Here is a 19,209-nt window from a genome sequence, read left to right as displayed (position 1 = left end):
TCATGGTGGGAGTGAATTCACTGGTGACTGTTTGAATTGACTTGCAACACTGAAACGTGGTTGCCAGCTGGAAATGATAGAACTAAACAAAAAATAAAGTAGGTAAGGGAATGAAAATGCGAGCAAGGTAGAAAGACTGAGAATGAAAGAGAAAGTAAGTGTCTGTAATCTCTGTAGCAAAATGGAAGTTGATATCTAGATTTGTGGTTACCTGTATCTTTTCACATTCAGAAAGATTTGCAGGTAATTGACTATTGAAGTAGTTTCCAAGAAACCAAACATAATTAAGCATAAACATTAAATATCAAATGTAAAACAAAGCAAAAACTTCCATCTACACACTTAAGATCGCTGAATTTGAGATTTGTAAATTAACAGTTGGACAGTCACTGAAATCTCGGAAAAGCGTTTTTGGAAAAGCAATGGTGCCACCCAGTGGTCATTCCACATGAAGTTTAGCATCCAAAGTCTTTACTAATGCAGTAGCCCAGTGCTTACATGTATCAAATATTGAACACAACCAATAGATGCAATTAAATATGAAGCATATTTAAACTTTAAAAACAAACTAAATGAAAAATAAATACAGTTTTTATACATTGTATACATGTCTTAATTCAATAGTAGATCAAAAATAAAATTTTAGCACTTAGAAGTGACGTTTATGTTGTTTCTTCATGCTTGAAAACAAGTGACACGTTTTTTACTGATGTTTTAAGGCTGCTTTTTTCACTTACAGTTGAGGTCAAATGTTTACATACACCTTGCAGAATCTCCAAAATGTTAATTATGTTACCAAAATAAGAGGGGCCATACAAAGTGCATGTTGTTTTTTATTTAGTACTGACCTGAATGAGATATTTCACATCAAAGACGTTTACATATAGTCCACAAGAGAAAATATTAGTTAAATTTATAAAAAAATGACCCCGTTCAAAAGTTTACATACACTTGATTCTTAATACTGTGTTATCTGGATGATTCACAGCTGTGTGTTTGTTGTTTTTGTTTTTTTGTTTAGTTATAGTTGTTTATGTGTCTTGCTGTTCTTCAGAAAAATCCTTCAGGTCCCACAAATTCTTTGGTTTTTGTGTATTTGAATGGTATGATTTTAAGATTTATCTTTTCACACTGAGGACTACTTCGAGTTTTATATGCAACTATTACAGAGGGTTCAAACGTTCACTGATGTTTCAAAAGGAAAAACAATGCATTAAGATCTGGGTGTGTAAACTTTTGAATTGAATGGAGATGTGTTCCTTTTTTTTATTTTACCTAAATACCATATTTTTTCACTTAGTACTGCTCTTCAGAAGCTACAGAAGATACTTACATGTTTCTCAGAAGACAAAATAAGTTAAATTTACCCTGATCTTCAAATTGATAAAGTTTTCACCCCCTGACACTTAATGCATTGTGTTTCCTTCTGTAATAGTTGCATGTGAGTCCCTCAGTTGTCCTCAGTGTGAAAAGATGGATCTCAAAATCATAGTCATTATTGGAAAGGGCTCAAATACACAAAAATGCTGGAAAACCAAAGAATTTGTGGCACTTGAAGGCTTTTCTGAAGAACAGCGGGTAGTTTAACTGTTCAGGAAAAACAAGGGACTCATAAACAACTATCACTAAACAAAACAAACAAACAAAAAAAACCAGCTGTGGATCATTCAGGTAACAACACATTAAGTTATAAAGTGTATGTAAACTTTTGAATAGGGTCATTTTTATAAATTCAACTATTTTCTCTTGTGGACTATATGTAAATTTGTTTATGTGAAATATCTTACTCAGTTCAGTACTAAATTAAAAAATAACATGAATTTTGTATGATCCCTCTTATTTTGGTAAAAAATAATTAACTTTCTGCAGATTCTGCAAGGTCTATGTAAACCTTTGACCTAAACTGTATAATATTAGTGCCGATATTGGGGTATTCTGTTCTGGTTTTGTATCGAAGCCAAAATTGTGGTATCGAGCCAACCTTAATTTTATTTGTAATTTTGTAGGATGTTTATAATAAAGTGGACCCCAGGAGATAAATTAACATTTAGTAATAATCTTTAGGCATTAGTAGTATTTGGAATAGGTTACTGGTAAATCTGACCATGTTACCATCTAAACAGCCCCAACTGGTCCAACGAACATCAGTTTCAACTCCATCTAGGATGCATTTTACGGGTTTCCATAAAAAAAGGTTTGAAGGACCAAACCTGTCTTCTATCCTCTGTTTTGTACAGCTAAAAAATAGCTGGACGCGGATGAGACCGAAAGCCAAACCCATAAAATTTACAAATGGCCGCACCCACTCTTACGGGAAAAATAAGGTGGATAACACTTTATGGGTTAAACTGAAAGGCTGCCAGCCAAACACACACAAACTTTATATCAATTTTCCTACTTTTTTCCCTCTCTTCACCAAATGCAATTTTTGATCCCACTGTGTGGATGTGCTCTTTATTGTTGCCCATACTTTGTCAAATGTCATGGTTTCCTCCAGTGTTTTTAAAATTTGTTATTGTTTATATGTGTGGTAATAAGTAATGTTTCTATAAAAATAGATACAGCAATAAATCGGAATACACATTCTTGTACACCGGCGTAACTCGAAACAAAGTCACCCATTCATTTTTTTGAGTTACAATCATTATTTTTATTAAGAAGTGACAGGATCACTGATGTCCAGTCAAAGTAATAAAGGGGGAAAATATGTTACGAGGTGAAAAGCGGGCAATAGATCAGTAAATCTGCCCGATGACTCAAGCGTTGGGGAACCGTGGAGATGTCAGGAACATTTCATACACACTCTCTATGCTGTGGATGTTATGAGAGCTCTGTTATTGCTATGAAAAATATCAGCCACAATATAAAACAAAATTATTTCTGGACTCGACTGTATAGCTTTTGAAATTGGTTCAGACCAAGACCACTATTATTCAGTTCTGTTTACAACGAAAGCAGAAGGTTAAAAGGTTATAGGTTCAGGAATCTGAGAGAAGGCCTGATGTCTCCAACATGCTGAATCTACAGTCATTATCAATGGTAGCGATGTTTAAATTAACGTGCTTTTCCATAAAAACACGGCTGTGTTTGATTAGTTCATCCTGTTCGAGGGGGATTAACACAGAACGTGTTTTCAGGCGTTTAACTTCAACCTTTTTCTGAGGAATTTTTAATATTGGTAGGTGTGACATTTATAGCTCTGAGACCCAGACCGGTCTCATAAAATGCTGCAAGCCTTTTTACGGCTTTATAAATACACACTTCATTTGCTTTTTTCATTACTGTTAGATTGAACAGGTCTGAAAAGGGGTGTCTTGAGGGATTTGTTTCATTATTTCCAAGACACTGATGATTAGGATGTTAACACACAGCAGGAACGTGAGGTGTGAGAGGTGGGTGAGAATCGCTGTTAAGACCGAAAAGCACTAAATAGGACTGAAATATGTCGCTGAAATCAGCAGGATCAGTTTCCAGGTGGTGAATTATGAATCCCACATACGTATGAGCTTGTAACTGTAAATTTAATCCAGGTTATGAGCTCAGTAAAAGTCAGTGTGGATCTCCCACCAGCTGAAAACAGGTCACCACAGCTTCAGCCATACAGAAACATTGAACTAATTTAATTATTTTATCCCTATTGAAAGCTCTTGTGTTTTTACAGGCTTGTAGTGATCAGTGAGATTGAGAATCTGTCTTGATGACTCACTTCTTCATCTTTTCCACATAATTAAGATGAACAGAAAACATATGGGCATTAAGGTTGGGTGACGGAGGCTAATCGCTCCAGCACAACCACAAAAGTGCTTAAAATGTCCCAGATTTCCCTGAATCAATCTTAACTTCTTCATTTCTTTCACATAAGAAAAAAAAAACATGATTTATTTGTGCCAGTCCATCATATGATATACATGAAAGGTTTCATTATAAAACAGCACTGCTTCTCCTTGGTGGTGCTACTGCTTCACTTTGCTGTAGCAGGAATTGCATTAAACCTAGCAGTAAGAAGCCTTACTTTTGTTCTTACATTGAGAAAAATGACTTTCCAATTAGTTCTAGAAATCAAGGTTTTTGAGGTAATCTTTACAGGATTTTTCTCCATATGGCGGACTTCAATGGGAGCCAATGGGTCCAAATTGCAGTTTAAGTGCAGCTTTAAAGGGCTTTACACAATCCCAGCTGAGGAAGAGAGTCTGATGTAGTGAAACGTTTGGTAATTAAAAAAAAAAACCCCACAAATGCTCATCTTGCACTAGTCCTGCACTGTGTATTCACGCATTGCGTAATCACACTGGAAAGGTCACGCACATTTTTTTTTGTCTGTGTACTTTGGTTCAAAACTCCAACTCATGGGTGTATGTATGGGTCGTTCGACTTTCTTTGCATGTTCATTTTGTCGGTACTTCCACCTATGTATGACCTTTCCAATGTTATTACACAATGAGTGAGGTTAAGCTAGTGCAAGACAGGCATTTGTCATTAAAAAGTATATAAATATTATATATTTGTTTTTAGAAAATGGCTAGACATTTCGCTAGACAAGACCCTTATTCCTCAGCTGGGATCACGTAGAGCCCTTTGAAGCTACATTGAAACTGCAATTTGGACCTTCAACCCGTTAGCCACCATTAAAGCTTACTATATGAAGAAAAAATCCTGGAATATTTTCCTCAAAAACTTCAATTTCTTTTCGACTGAAGAAAGAAAGACATGAACATCTTGGATGACATAGGGTTCGGAAACGATCAGGAACATTTTATTTTGGAAGTGTTCTAATCCTTTAAAACAGTCTAAATTGACTTAAGTTGTTTTGATTCAATGTGTTTCTTCTTAACTTAAAAATGATTTACAGTAAGTTGATTCGTGGAGAAATGTACTTTTATGGACTTTAGACAGGTACAAATGACACATGAACTTATAAAAACATGATGCTTCTTCAGGATTGTAAAAGACAAAGCAGTTGAGTCTGTTATAACAGTTGACAGACACGTCAGTTTCATGTGATTGTAAGGATGGCTCTTTCACGTTTCCTTCTCTTTCTCTTTTTCTCTTCAAAGCGGTCTGTGGCATCGGCAAAGAACATTACGTCCTCTTTGCTCTCAATCTCACGCTGCAGGAACTGAAGACCCGCGCTGTTAAAACCCATGACATCCTGAAAACACGGGTAAATAAGAATACACAGGCTTACACAATCTGATCATGTGAGCGGTGTGATCACAGTGGTTAAATCCTTCCGGTTTCCAGTACTGAAAGCGGTACTCACCCTGATCTCTCGTACTTTAGAGATCGTGTTGGTCCTTAACTCATCAATGACTGACAGCAGCATCTGATTGCTGGTGATCTGACCAAAATGAACTCTAGAAAAATGACAAATGATAGAAATGTTAGTCAGGAACAAAATCACATTGGTCTACTCAATGCTATCTAAATGAAACCGTAATTTGTTAAAGCAATAGCTACAGATGAGTACCTGAGCAGGAAGAAGAGGCAGCGGCACACTAGCTCCACCTCTAGGCCCTGCTGTACGTAACCATTGAAAAGCTTCAGCAGATCCGGGATGTAGGGAAATGGCAGCACCAGCAGAGACACCTCCAGCTCACTAAAGACAAAAACAGCTGAGAATCAGACTGACCCATAAAACATACATTTTCCCCTCTGTTATGTACTGGTATGAGTTTTACTGACTGGGTTGAGGACGAGCTCTTACCTGGACCGGACCTTCTTTATTACTTCCAGAACATATCGAGAGGGCTGCAGACATAATGGCAACCATTAGTAAATATGAGTGATGAATCTCTCTTTTTGAAGTGATTTTTTTTAACTAAAAAAATACATTTTGTAAATAAAGTTGTTTTCTTTGCACACAAAAAGTATTTTCGTAGCTTTATAACATTACGGTTGACCCACCGATGTCACATGAACTTTTGTAACAATGTCCTTACTACCTTTCTGGGCCTTAAACATGTCAGTTGCTGTCTATGCAGGGTCAGAAAGCTCTCAGATTTCATCAAAAATATCTTAATTTGTGTTCTGAAGATGAACGAAGGTCTTATGGGTTTGGAATGACATGAGGGTGAATAATTAATGACAGAATTTAAATTTTTGGGTGAAATATCCCTTTACGTGAGCACAAATCTTAATATAAAAATAAAGGAAATGAGCATGTACAATTAAATATATAATATCATCTTTAAAAATTCACTAATTATTAAGCAAATAAGATGAGCATACAAGCCCAGTGCTAATATTAAAACACACACTCACAGAGATATTTCCAAAAGCCACAAGGATGGGTTTCATCTTAGGAGGTGGTAACTGCAAAAAAAGAAAAACAAAGAATGGTCTAACTAAAGCAGCAGCATTATTAGATATAAAATCCATATTTTTCCACACTTTTCCAGCTCTAGTTCTAATTATGTGCTAAAATAGAAACTTCAATCAAATGTTGTTTCCTCTCTTAATGGGCTTTGAGTGTCTAGAAAACATACCTCTTTCCCTGCTGCCTTGCAAGCAGCTTTATGCTCCTCCAGCTTTTCAGTTTCTTCTCTATAAAGCTCAATAGCCTCCATTATTCGCTCAGCCTATAGAAAAAGAGCACAAGTGTCATTTCTCCATTACTAATTATAAAGGAGAGGAGCTCTTTATATGTACAGTTCTGCAGACTCACAGCTTTCACTGTCTCAATGGTCTTCTTCCCAGCAGGCTCTGCTTCTCCTTTAGTCTCTCCAGGGACCTAAGAGACATGACGAAACACTGAGACCACGCAGAGACATAAACCAACATAACTGATCTCTAGGGTTTAGGAGAAGCACTTACCACGGGTTCGTCACCTTTAGCAATTGACTCCTCAAATTCTGCTTCCCTCTCCTGAAGAGAAAAATATTCAGACAATGTTTATTTTTCAGATGTTTATTTTTACTGATGTACATTTAAATGCTGATATACTTGGGTTTATTAGTAAAATTTATAGTGATGTATAGTGATGTTGCATTATGTGTCAATGTTGACCGTTCAAAAATGAGGAAACATCACTTTCATATCACAAGTTTTTCTCCAAAGTTTGCATGCCAATTGGCACACAAATGCAACAAGGATTGCTAAAGTCAACATATTTTACAAATAGAACAACCAATCTCTGTGTAAAAATTTAAATAATGATGCTGCCACCTTTCTGAAGTCATTTTTACCCCCCTGTAACTTGACTCTGAATCTAAGGTAAAAAATTGCTATTTTGACCTTCCTCTACAAATTAGTGGATTACTCAGTAAATATTCATCCATGACATTTAATATTTTGGCTTTAATCACTGTATGTGTCTATCTTTCCTCAGAAAAAATATTAGGAAAATCAAAAATTTGAGCCAGGGAACTTTTTGAAATTTGGTTGATTTGACACAGAATGACCCTACTGTAAAATTAAATTCCTGGACTTTCAAGGACTTTTCAAGCATTACTTTTTAATTTTCAAAGGATGTCAATCAGAGATCTCACTTACGGTTTGAAGTTTTCCACTGTTTTAGAAAAAAACAACAATCAGAAAACCACTCTGAAATCCGGATCTGAAACAAATAATTTGTGATACACGCTTCCGAATTGAATCAAATGATGAAAGTTCCGATCTAAGTCAAATGATTTGTGAATCCTCTCTGAAGTCCAAAACTACATCTATTGATTTGCATTACACGATCTGATTGGAGCACTTTGAAACAGTGAATCATTTTGCAATGCAAAGGTTAAACTCATGTGGAGTTTCTAAAAGCTCTGTTATACCCATTACATCCATTAAAATCATTACAAGCAATGTCAAAATTTGAAAATGAATGGCTCTTTTAATATTATGTGGTTTTTGCTAGTGAATTGCTTGAAATGAAAGTCAGCAATTTGAATAAATCGAAGCGGTTCCAGTGTAATGACTCGTTTAATTTATCTGGTTCATCTGTTTCTCCTTCTTCAGCAATAGTAATACTACTGGTTTATCTCAATAGTTTTATGACGTTAACTGAAATAGTATAATTTTTTTTTTTTAATTGTGTGAATTTTGTGTGAAAAGGTATGTGCTTATTTAAAAATGTAAAGATTTATTTCATAGATATATTGTCTTTTAACAATTCAAGCCCTTTTTCAAGTACCTCTTCAAGAATATTGCTATTTTTAAGGGTTTTCCAGGACTTAAATTTCAAAAACTGTAGGCACCTTGTACTCTGGATATATATCACAATAGAGTTACTTTTGCTTTAAATAAGGTCTTTACGAAATCAACATTTTTGATACCATAGAAATTTCATAATTATTTTCACCCGTGCCAATATCTCAAAAAATAATACTAGCCTAAATTGAAAAAAAATAAAAAATAAAACTACTCAAGCTTAATGTAGACAAGTCAGCAATTAAGAAACTAATTCCAAGCAAAAAACTACAGTAGAACAAATAAATAATAAATGCAACATATACTGTATGAATAATCAAATATATACAAACACTGCATATTCTTCACTGTGTAAATTAAATTTTTTTTTTCTTATTAAAATTACAAACATAATGTAGTCAAAAGCAGTGAGAGATTTTTTTCTTTTTTGTTGTTTGATAAACATGACAGACAACAGAAAATATTAGACTGCTGTCACTTTAAGAGCTGCCCGAATTCAATATACTGCCACACATATTTTCTTTCTCAGCTGTTTACTTTCACATAAGGCCTAAACTACTGTGTTTATGAGGATATTTTGACACATACAAGTGGGCGTATTTAACTGTTCAAGGCCTATATAGCAGCAAAAATAACTCAAATATAGCGAAATTAGTTATTTTTCACTGTTGTTTGCTGTTGTTTTAAAATCACTTAAAAATGCAACATTAACACAGCAACATCACTTGAGCCTGTAACCACAATAGAGACAATCGAAAATCTCTACCGGTTAATTGTGTCTACTGGTACATCACCCACCCCTACCATTAAACCTGTTTTCTGCTGTGACATTCTGCTGAAAAACCAAGCACTCACCATCTCCTTTTCCTCCTCCAGGATGATAGGCTCTCTCGTTCTCTCCCACAGCCTAAGGGACTTATCATGAGATGAGGAGACAATGTGGTCTCCACTAGGGCTGATGGCCAGGCACCAAACCTCACGATGATGACCCTGAGGAACATCCCAAGGTCAAAGTTTAAAAATACAGTCAATGCTATGAGAGGGTCTGCAATAATGCAACAGTTCAATACATCTTTGTCTGTGATTACATTGATTAGGGCTTAAGCAAAAGCAGACTGCGGCTTACGTAATGCAATCAGCCTCTGCTGCATATTGACTGGGCTCTTATTATAACTCTAATCCTTTCAATATAACAGCTACTTCCACCTTAGCGACCTTTGGAAAACTCATTCCGGCTATGGAAAAATGCCTATTGAATGCAGTCCAAACTATCACAGAAGGTCACCTCCAACGTCTGGATGTGTTCAAACTTGTCAGCGTCCCACTGCTTGATCTTTCTGTCCTTTCCCGCAGTGAAGAACAGATGGGTTTTAGGGACAAACTGAAGAAACATGACACTGGAGAGGAAAGACAACAAGGGAAAAAACGGTGAATGACAAATAATGACCATCTGGGCTGATGTCATCCAGCGACTACAGCTCACAGGCGCTGGAGGGATGTCAACACCGTAGGTAGGCGACACCTGACCGAACAGTGAAATCAGTGTACTTGTCATCAACCGGTATCATAACTTTCACTAACAATATAGCTAAAAACCATACAGGTAATGTGACAGAGAACAGACGGTGCCAGCAATGCGTCATTATATGAGCAGCAGTGTTTTCGTTACCTGTCGTCATGTGCAAACATAGAGCGATGACAGTCTCCGAAATCCAAACCCCAAATCTTCACGTTTCTGTCTGCTGAGCCTGTGGCTATTAAAGCGCTATCCTGCAGAACACACAGAAACCCACAAACAACATTTGAGTGCAATTACGTCATTCGTCAGAATAACTTGCAGGATGTATCGTGTCTGCCAGTGCACTTACATGTGAAATGTCCAGGCACAGAACGGGCAGCTTGTGTCCATACAGCGACAGGAAGAACTAGAGGAAGAAGTTGAGACAGAGGGCAAATCACTTATTATTCTGCACAGCTGTCATATTTGTCCTGTAAAGCACTGCTGTTGTTTTGGGTAGAGTTGGACATTAGGCATGATGACATCATATTATATGAGTGGTAAATGGTTATTTATAATGTGCTGACATATTTTTGAAACACTATGACTCCATTTATACTTTATATTAAACCTGAAAATTTTGAATTCAATTGCCCACGCCCAACAGGAAATAAAATGGATTGATAGAAAGTGTAATTTGCAGTTTCACAGGTAATTACAATCTTGTATTCTGAAACTTCAATCCATAAAATGAAAATGAATTTACTAAATATAATATTTATGAAATAGAAATGAAATGCAAATTTCAGTAAGGCACATTTTAATTATATTTTCCCACGAGTATGATCATTTTGAATGAAGGGAATTGGTAAGAAAAAATTTAGTTAGGAAAAATAATAATAATAAAAGGTTAAAAAATTATGACTATTTTCAACCAATTATTTTACAATAACTAAAAAAAAGGAAAATACTTTAATATAATTTAAACAATTATTAAAATATATAATATATACTGAATAAAAAAATAATAATTATTCAAATCTCATCCATCCATCAGGTCTTTAAAACCTTTAAAGACTTTTTAAATTAAGTAACAAATGTGACACTGGACTACAAAACCAGTCTTAAGTAGCATGAGTATATTTGTAGCAATAGCCAAAAATACATTGTATTGGGTCAAATTATCGTTTTTTCTTTTATGCCAAAAATCATTAGGATATCAAGTACAGATCAGGCTCCATAAAGATATTTTGTACATTTCCTACTGTAAATATATCAAAACTTCTTTTTTTGCACCCTCAGATTTTAGATTTCCAAATAGTTCCTCAGCCAAATATTGTCCTATCCTAACAAACCATACATCAATGGAAAGCTTATTTTTCCAGATTTCATCTTTCATATAAATCTTATGATTGATTTTATGGTCCGTGGTCACATTTATTATGTGAAGCGCAAATAAATGAACTGAAGATCAGTTAAAGGGGCAGTTCAGCCAAAATGAGAATTATCTCATGATTTTCTCATCCTCAAACCATCATAGGTGTATATGACTTTCTTCTTTCAGACAGATACATTCTGAGTTACATAAAAAATGTCCTGTTTTATCCAAGCTTTATAATGGCAGTGAATGGAAGCCCAAAAGTGCATCCATTCAACATAAAAAAGTACTCCATGACTCCGGGGGTTAATAAAGGCCTTCTGAAGCAAATTAATGCATTTGTGTAAGAAAAATATTCATATTTAAAACTTTATAAACCTAGCTTCCGTTAACTGTCATATGCGTGTTCATGAGAGAATGGCATTCCAGTGAATGATATGCATATTTTTATTACACAAATGCATCAATTCACTTCAGAAGAACCCTCCGTAGCCATGTGGTTTTTGTTGTGATGGATGAATGCATTTTATTTAGCTTCAAAATCCAGACCACCACTCACTGCCATTATAAAGTATGGAAGAGCCAGGACATTTTTAAATATAACTCTGATTGTATTCATCTTCAATTAGGTCATATACACCTAGGATGGCGTGAGGGTAAGTAAACCAGAGGTAGTTTTCATTTTTTGGTAAACTATCCCTTTATGCAAGTCCTTGAATAAAATTAAACATTGCTGAGCACAGCTTTTTAATTTAGTTTTGGCTCTTGGTTAACATGACACACTAGTGTAGTGATTGATGTTTTTAGGTCATCAAATGAGAGACCCTTCCCGCAATGTTATCCAATCACAAGTAGCTCTGGAAATACATTTGTGACATATGTTATTATTCCTAGATGAAAATGGCAGTCAGCCTCAGATAATGTGGTCAGATCACCCAAGATGGATGTTTATATAAAGCGAGCATGTCTGCATATAGTGTCAGGATGTTTATTGGTGGTAAAATATCTTTCAGTAAATGTAATTTGAGTATAACCGTGGTCTTTTTGTTTGGATACTGTTAACATGTTTTACAAAGCATTGGATTTATGTATGGATTTAACATACAAGAGATGCCATGTGTTGTGGTGTGAGGGAAGTATTGTAATGCTACACACTGTGCTTGTGGTTTACCTTTAGCGTGTCTGTGTAAAAGAGCTTGACCGTACAGTCGAGAAGAGAGACAGCCAGCAGTCTCTGGTCAGGACTGTAGCGCACACACAACACGTCCTCATCTAACTGCAGGGTGCGTGTGTGCTTCACCGTCAGTCTCCTGTGGATTACACAAAGCAATAATACATTAAAGCCAAGAAGAGAAAGAGAGATGCAGAAATCTGTGGTTTGTGATCACAGATAATAACTCACTTGGTCTTCCCAGAGTCCTCATCCTTTATGAGCTCAAAGTCCCAGAATTTCACAGTCTTGTCAGCACCACCAGTAACAATCCCTCTCTGTATAAACACACAAATCAAAAGTCAAATATGGTTACATAAAGCTGAAATCTGTGCGGACAGCTAACAAAGTCTTTGGAATAGAGTCAGGAATTTACTGTGGTGTTTTGTAGGGACGAGAAGCTCTTTGTCATTCAACAGAGAGGTCGATATTATACCTGGTCTGGAGAGAGAGACATAGACCAAAGAGCTCCATCATGGGCGTCTGTCGTCTCTAGAAGGCTTCCTGACGCCAGGTCGAAAATCTGAATCTTCCCACTCTGTCAGAAGACACATAATAAGAAAATAAGAAACAAGCTGCTAAAAATCAACTAGGATCTCATTTGTGACCCTGGACCACAAAACCAGTCTTAAGTCGCTGGGGTATATTTGTAGCAATAGCCAAAAATACATTGCATGGGTCAAAATTTTTGATTTTTCTTTTATGCCAAAAATCATTAAGAAATTAAGTAAAGTTCATGTTCCATGAAGAGTTTTTGTAAAATTCCTACTGTAAACATATCAAAATGTAATTTTTGATTTGTAATATGCATTGTTAAGAACATAATTTGGACAAATTTAAAGGTGATTTTCTCAGTCTTTTTGATTTTTTTGCATCCTCAGATTTCTGATTTTCAAATAGATGTATCTCAGTCAAATATTGTCCTATCCTAATAAACCATATATTAATAGAAAGCTTATTTATATAACTTTCATATGATGTATAAATCTCAGTTTTGTCAAATTTAACCTTATGACTGGTTTTGTGGTCCAGGGTCACATTTATGCATTTACAAAAATTGGTGGCTTATGTTTGGTTACACGACAGGCCAAAGCGAGAGAAGTGAATAGTTATTTACCTTTGTTCCTAAGATAATCTGTCTGTCTCCGGGAACAAATAATGAGCAGAGAGCATATTCACATCCCATGGTACGAATGACCTGCAAGGTTGACCTGACAGAAGAAGATAGGTCTTGTTTAGGTACTCAAAATCTATAAACCCATACACAAATTGATAACTGATGGAAAACATTTGCCATCATCACACTCACCTGTTCCACACTTTGACAGTCTCTCCAGAGGCGGAGAGGATGGCTATGTTATCTGAGCTGAAGGCCAGAGTTCTGACATCTGTACGATGACCGTTCAATGTGAGGCGAGAGGTTTTAGTGCCAGTGGGATTAGTCTCTGTAGTCTTCAGGGTATATGTCTCCACTGTGTTATTCTGCAGAAGAAGAGCGACCTTCATCTCTCCGTTAGGAGCCCGAAGGCAGTCCATTGATCTGTAGATGAAAAAAAAACATTACCATCAATACTTAATAACAGAAACGCACACACATGAGGGGACTCTGCTTGCATGCGAGAGTGCTCTCTGACCTGATCTTGGATGATGCCTTTATGTTTGCCAACTTTAGGATCTCGTCACTCAGCTTTCTTTCCACTACAGGTTCAGGTACATCCTCTTCTCCTCCTTGAGACCTGCATAACATAACAGATCATCAGAATATCAGAAAAGCTTAGAGCTAAGAGTACCAACTTAACATGTGACCCTGGACCCCAAAACCAGTAGCACAGGTATATTTGTAGCAATAGCCAACAATACATTGTACGGGTCAAAATTCTAGATTTTTTATTTATGCTTAATCTTTTGGATATTAAGTATGTTCCATGAAGATATTTCCTATCATATCATATAAACATAATTTTTGATTAGTAATATGCATTGCTAAGAACTTAATTTGGACAACTTTAAAGCTGATTTTCTTAATATTTCGTTTTTTTGCCCCCTCAGATTCCAGATTTTCAAATAGTTGTATCTTGGCCAGATATTCTCCTATCATTAAGCTCGGTTCACATTTTTAAACAGTGGTCTCACATACTTTGCTTTTTTCTTGGCTTTCTTAAGTTTTTTCTCCATTTTTTTCTGGACCTCTTCCTCTGATAGTACTGTAAAGACTTCAAGCGTAGCATCCAGGCCCTGTGGAGATAAAAAAAAAAAAACAGTTGATGTATGCTACATTTTTGCTGAATTATTGAATAGCTACTTTTAATTAGGTACTTTGCAACATTACTGATTGAGAGAGTGGAACCCTTTTTCAGAAGTATGTCATTTTTTTTGCAAAACATTAGTATATACAAATACAAGATGAAATATACTTACATGGCATGCTACCACTTTAGCTTTGGCGTCTGTGACCAAGGATACAACCCTGTCTCTGGCTTGCCTCAGAACAGAACCAGCTTTCTTGCAGCTGAGAATTAGCTGTAGACAGAAAACAAATTTTTATGAACATTTGAAGAACCCCCTTTTTTTTTTTTTACTAAATGAAGTATATTGTGTCATGCTAAGTCAATAGTATTCACTGAATACATGAATTAAATTAATAAGATTAACTGGAGAGAATAATGAAAGAATTATTACTTCTTCTGGCTCGTCGTCAAGACCTTCCTCATCTTCCTCTTTGTTCTCCAGAAGAGTTCTGACTTTCTTTACCTGTGGCTCCCCCACTTCTTTACCCTGTGAAGAAACTTCAATGTCATTCTGAATACATGAGATCAGTTTCTTTTCACTATATTCAGACCAAAAATCACATTCAAGACTATACTACAATGAATTCAGCCTTACCTCCTCTATGTACTGAATGTCCCAGGCTCTGAGCTCACTGTCAGCAGACCCTGTAAGCAACCTTTTCTCCTGGTTCAACAGGACCATTCCCCATACCTACAGAGATTGGACAATTTTGCACTGCATTACAACACTAATAGATATTTGAACAGTGCTGGAGATTCTCCAAAAATAAAGTAAGAAAATATCTTAACAAGCAATTTTTCTTCAAGATACTAAATGCCACCTAGGCATTGGGACTATTTACCTCAGTGCGATGCCCCACCATGGTCTTGAAACAATGCTGTGTGTCCAAGTCCCACCACTTTACAAAACTGTCCTTGGAGCTAAGGATACATGACAAACACAGAATCAGACCAGGAGCTACAGCAGCTCATTACTGCATTGCTGCCCCAAGGTACATATCCAGATACATTATTCTTTTAGCATGAACTATTATATAAAACAAGTAGTTGGTTCTGAAAATGTAATCATGTAAGTCACACCTGACAATGGCCTGGTTTCACAGACAGGGCTTAGATTAACCCAGGATTAGGCCATAGTTTAATAATTATAAACATGCTTAGAAAAAAAAAAAACACATTACTATAGTGCATGCAGAATTATTAGGCAAGTCGATATTCTGGTCATATTTTTTTCCAAGCACATTTTACCAATTCCAAACTACATTAATCTTAATAACTACTATTGGTTTTGCATTTAATTATTTATAAGTGATATATAATTGTTCATGAAGGCTGGAAGTGAAAAAAATCTTATATTTTAGGTGTGCATAATTATTAGGCATGTTTTCTTTTACAGATAAAAAGAGCCAAAAAAGAGATTTAACTCAGACTAAAAGTCAAAAATTATTAAATGGCAAAGAATTTGCAAAGTTAAGGCATGACCATTGGGCAGCGAAATGCTTTAGGTCAGCACGGTCAGAAAAAGACACATGTTAATTGCAAAACTGCAATTCAAAATAACAGTTTTTTTATTTGAATATACTTTATTTTTGTGATGTAAAGCTGGATTTTCATTATCCTATAAATTTGATCTTAAAATAAATCTATTTTAAATATGCTGTTCTTTTTAACATTTTATTAATCAAAGAATCCTGAAAATAGTATCACAGGTTCCAAAAAGATATTAAGCAGCACAACTGTTTCCAACATTGATAAGAAATCAGCATCTTAGAATGATTTCTGAAGGATCATTAGACACTGAATGTTGGAGTAGTGATGCCAAAAATTCAGCTTTGCATCACAGGAATAAATTCTATTTTACAGTATAATGAAACCACTATTTTAAATTGCAATAATATTTCACAATATTACATTTTTTCTGTATTTTTAATCAAATAAACACAGGCCTTGATGAGCAAAAAAACCTCTTTAAAAAGCATTAAAAATCGTACTCATCCCAAACTTTTGAGCAGCAGTGTATGTATGTATGTATACAATATAATATAATACAAAATGTGTATTTGCAAGCATTGAATTCATTCCAACTTAAAGGCTGATTTACCTTGTAATCAGCAGGTTTTTGCTCTCCAATAACAAAATTTGTGTGATTGCATCTTTGTGTCCTTTGAGTCTGTACAGACCACACTCATTGATGATATCCCACACAATCACATCTGTGTCCTGAAATACAACAAAGAAATTGATTTTAGTTCATGCAAAATTGAAAATCAAACTTTTCTAAAATGAACTGTAGTCTTACTTTCGAGCCAGTGATGAGACGAGCACCCAGTGCATCGTATCTCATAACTGAGACTCCTGATTTGTGTCCACTGAAGGAGATGTTGCTTTCACCATTAAGCAGACTAAAGATGCGCACACCTCCATCCTCATAACCCACCGCTATGTGGACGCCATCAGGAGAAGGACACAGGTATGTCACCTCATGCTTTTTACCTTCAAGTATAAGAACCTGAAAAATGAAAGGGGTGAGTGCAATGTTTATGAGTTTATATAAACTGAAGAGTGAATGTACTAAGCAATCTTCTAAATCATTTATAGCAAGTACCTTCTCAGCTTTGCGGATATCCCATATGAACACATGCTCACAGGCTCCCACAGCAACATATCGACCCTTCTCCCCTCCTCTAAGGGTCACAAACGCGATGTTGGCCTTCTGACTGCCGATCACTCCAAATACAGCACTCGCCACATAGCGCAGGTACTGCTTAGTTAAACCCATGGCAAGCCAGAGGCTGTAGACACACAAACACATACAAAAACAGTAGGGAAGTGGTAAGATGTGCTGCTCCTTTAACAAACTGTACACAAATTGTCATGTGAGCAGACATTTATAAAAGACCAATCATAGTGTACAAAGCTGCACATCAATGTAAATTCTACATGACAAAATAATTTTATGTGAAAGCAAATACAAAATGGTTTTTTTTTTTCATGGTCCCTGACAATAAATACATACGGGGAAAAAAATCATGATTACTGGTGAACAACTAATGAAAAAACAATATTGAGCTTGTTGAAAAATTGAATTATATTACACTACCAGTCAAACGTTTTTGAACAGCAATATTTTTAATGTTTTGTAAAAACGTCTCTTCTGCTCATCAAGCCTGCATTTATTTGATACATAATACAGCAAAAGCAGTAATATTGTGAAATATTTTTACTATTTAAAATAACTGCTTTCTATTTGAATATATTTTCAAATGTAATTTATTCTTGTGATCAAAGCAAGAAATTATAAAAAACTATGCTTTTATTTAGCAAGGATGGTTTAAATTGATTAAAAGTGATGATAAAGACATTTATAATGTTACAAAACATTTCTATTTCAGATAAAATGCTGTTCTTCTGAACTTTATATTCATCAAAGAAACCTTAAAAAAATTCTACTCGGCTGTTTTTAACAGAATAATAATAATAAATGTTTTTGAGCAGCAAATCAGAATATTAGAATGATGGAGTAACTGCTGTAAACAGCTAAATTATATTTTAAAATGTATTGTAATAGTAAAAATATTTTACATTTTAACTGTTTTTGCTGTACTTTGGATCAAATAAATGCAGGCCTGGTGTGTAGAAGAGACTTGTTTTATCTTACTGTTCAAAAACTTTTGACTGGTAGTGTACAGAGATTGTAGTGGTCAAAATAAATGCTATTATTAAATATTATTTTCATATAGTTTTATCCTGTATCAGCATATTAACACCATATCAGTGTGTGTGACGTTGTTTAATAATAACGTTAGGCCTATTTCAGTTCTTCGGCTACAGAAAAAGAATCTCATAAGTACCTTTAAAAGCTATGACTGCTAAGTGTGGTGTATATGAATTAAATAGTCCAAAAAGAAAAAGAAAACGAACAACTGTTACTCCAACACCACGCTTTAAGGTCCATGCGACCGCATACACAGCAACGTGAACCACATGCAGTCCGTTTAATCGCATTTAGAGAGCAGAGCTATGCGGAAAAAGTTTAAAACAAGCCTTTGCGTATAGAAAACTTAGTTACATACTTTGTCGCTTAGATGTATACTGTATTTGCAGTCCTTTATGAAAATATTGCTTCTGTGGATGTGGAGAACTTCTACATGCTTTTCAGTCGCATGCGTGACATCAGGTAAAGACAAACGTGGTAGATTACCGAGCAGAACTACGATGTTAAGTTACTTCACAAAATGTTTCAAGGATTTATATTTTATAGACATTTATATCACTCTAAAATATTCGTTTGAATGCTTCCTGGTTATTTACACTGCTTTATTTTTTATTTATATGTTGTGAATTATGTGTGTAGTATCGATTACTTCGGTCTGTGAGAGTGAACTCATGTTGTTGTCCATGAGGCGTATCAATGTGCTTATATTTAAACTTTTATTTACTATTTTTCTTCATTATACTTTATTATAGTAATTTTATTTTAGCGATGATACTAGAACTTCGATTAAAATCTATTTTACAATTTATAGGTCTGTGCGTTTTCGACACGGATCGATAACATATGCTGCGTCCCAATTCGCATACTATCCGTCCTAAATAGTATTCGAAAATAGAATTAGTATGTCCCAAATCGTAGTATGTTCAAAAAAGTATTCCAAAGATTCCCGGATGGTCTACTACTTAACTTCAGAATTCG

The 19,209-nt window shown here is 35.3% G+C and overlaps 1 protein-coding gene across 1 annotated transcript; it reads right to left on the bottom strand.

Moving 5' to 3' along the window:
• Positions 1-4,726: 4,726 nt before the first annotated feature.
• wdr3 (WD repeat domain 3) lies at positions 4,727-18,885 on the bottom strand. The gene is made up of 27 exons (XM_073845983.1): positions 18,590-18,885; positions 17,122-17,308; positions 16,816-17,025; positions 16,618-16,736; positions 15,359-15,437; positions 15,112-15,207; positions 14,908-15,003; positions 14,647-14,748; positions 14,366-14,463; positions 13,863-13,964; positions 13,538-13,768; positions 13,346-13,439; positions 12,665-12,766; positions 12,421-12,506; positions 12,190-12,328; positions 10,011-10,067; positions 9,812-9,912; positions 9,428-9,539; positions 8,998-9,132; positions 6,814-6,864; positions 6,665-6,730; positions 6,486-6,578; positions 6,262-6,312; positions 5,705-5,748; positions 5,468-5,596; positions 5,261-5,354; positions 4,727-5,149 (listed from the first exon to the last, which is right to left on the bottom strand). Exons 2-27 carry the CDS (start codon positions 17,293-17,295, stop codon positions 4,994-4,996), a joined length of 2,817 nt encoding a protein of 938 aa, XP_073702084.1. The 5' UTR covers positions 17,296-17,308; positions 18,590-18,885; the 3' UTR covers positions 4,727-4,993.
• Between the last annotated feature and the right edge of the window lie 324 nt (positions 18,886-19,209).

Source organism: Garra rufa, chromosome 8 (genome assembly GCF_049309525.1).
Source record: "Garra rufa chromosome 8, GarRuf1.0, whole genome shotgun sequence".
In the NCBI taxonomy this organism is placed as follows: Eukaryota; Metazoa; Chordata; class Actinopteri; order Cypriniformes; family Cyprinidae; genus Garra; species Garra rufa.
The sequence above is the reverse complement of the archived record's forward strand: the minus strand, read 5'-3'. Positions and strand labels throughout refer to the sequence as shown.

Excerpts from the sequence above, each read along its gene's own strand:
- wdr3 (XM_073845983.1), bottom strand. The coding sequence starts at position 17,295 with ATGGGTTTAACTAAGCAGTACCTGCGCTATGTGGCGAGTGCTGTATTT. Across the intron at positions 9,540-9,811 it reads ATGTTTGCACATGACGACAG|TGTCATGTTTCTTCAGTTTG; the intron begins GTAACGAAAACA and ends TTTCCTCTCCAG. Across the intron at positions 6,313-6,485 it reads GCAAGGCAGCAGGGAAAGAG|TTACCACCTCCTAAGATGAA; the intron begins GTATGTTTTCTA and ends CTTTTTTTGCAG.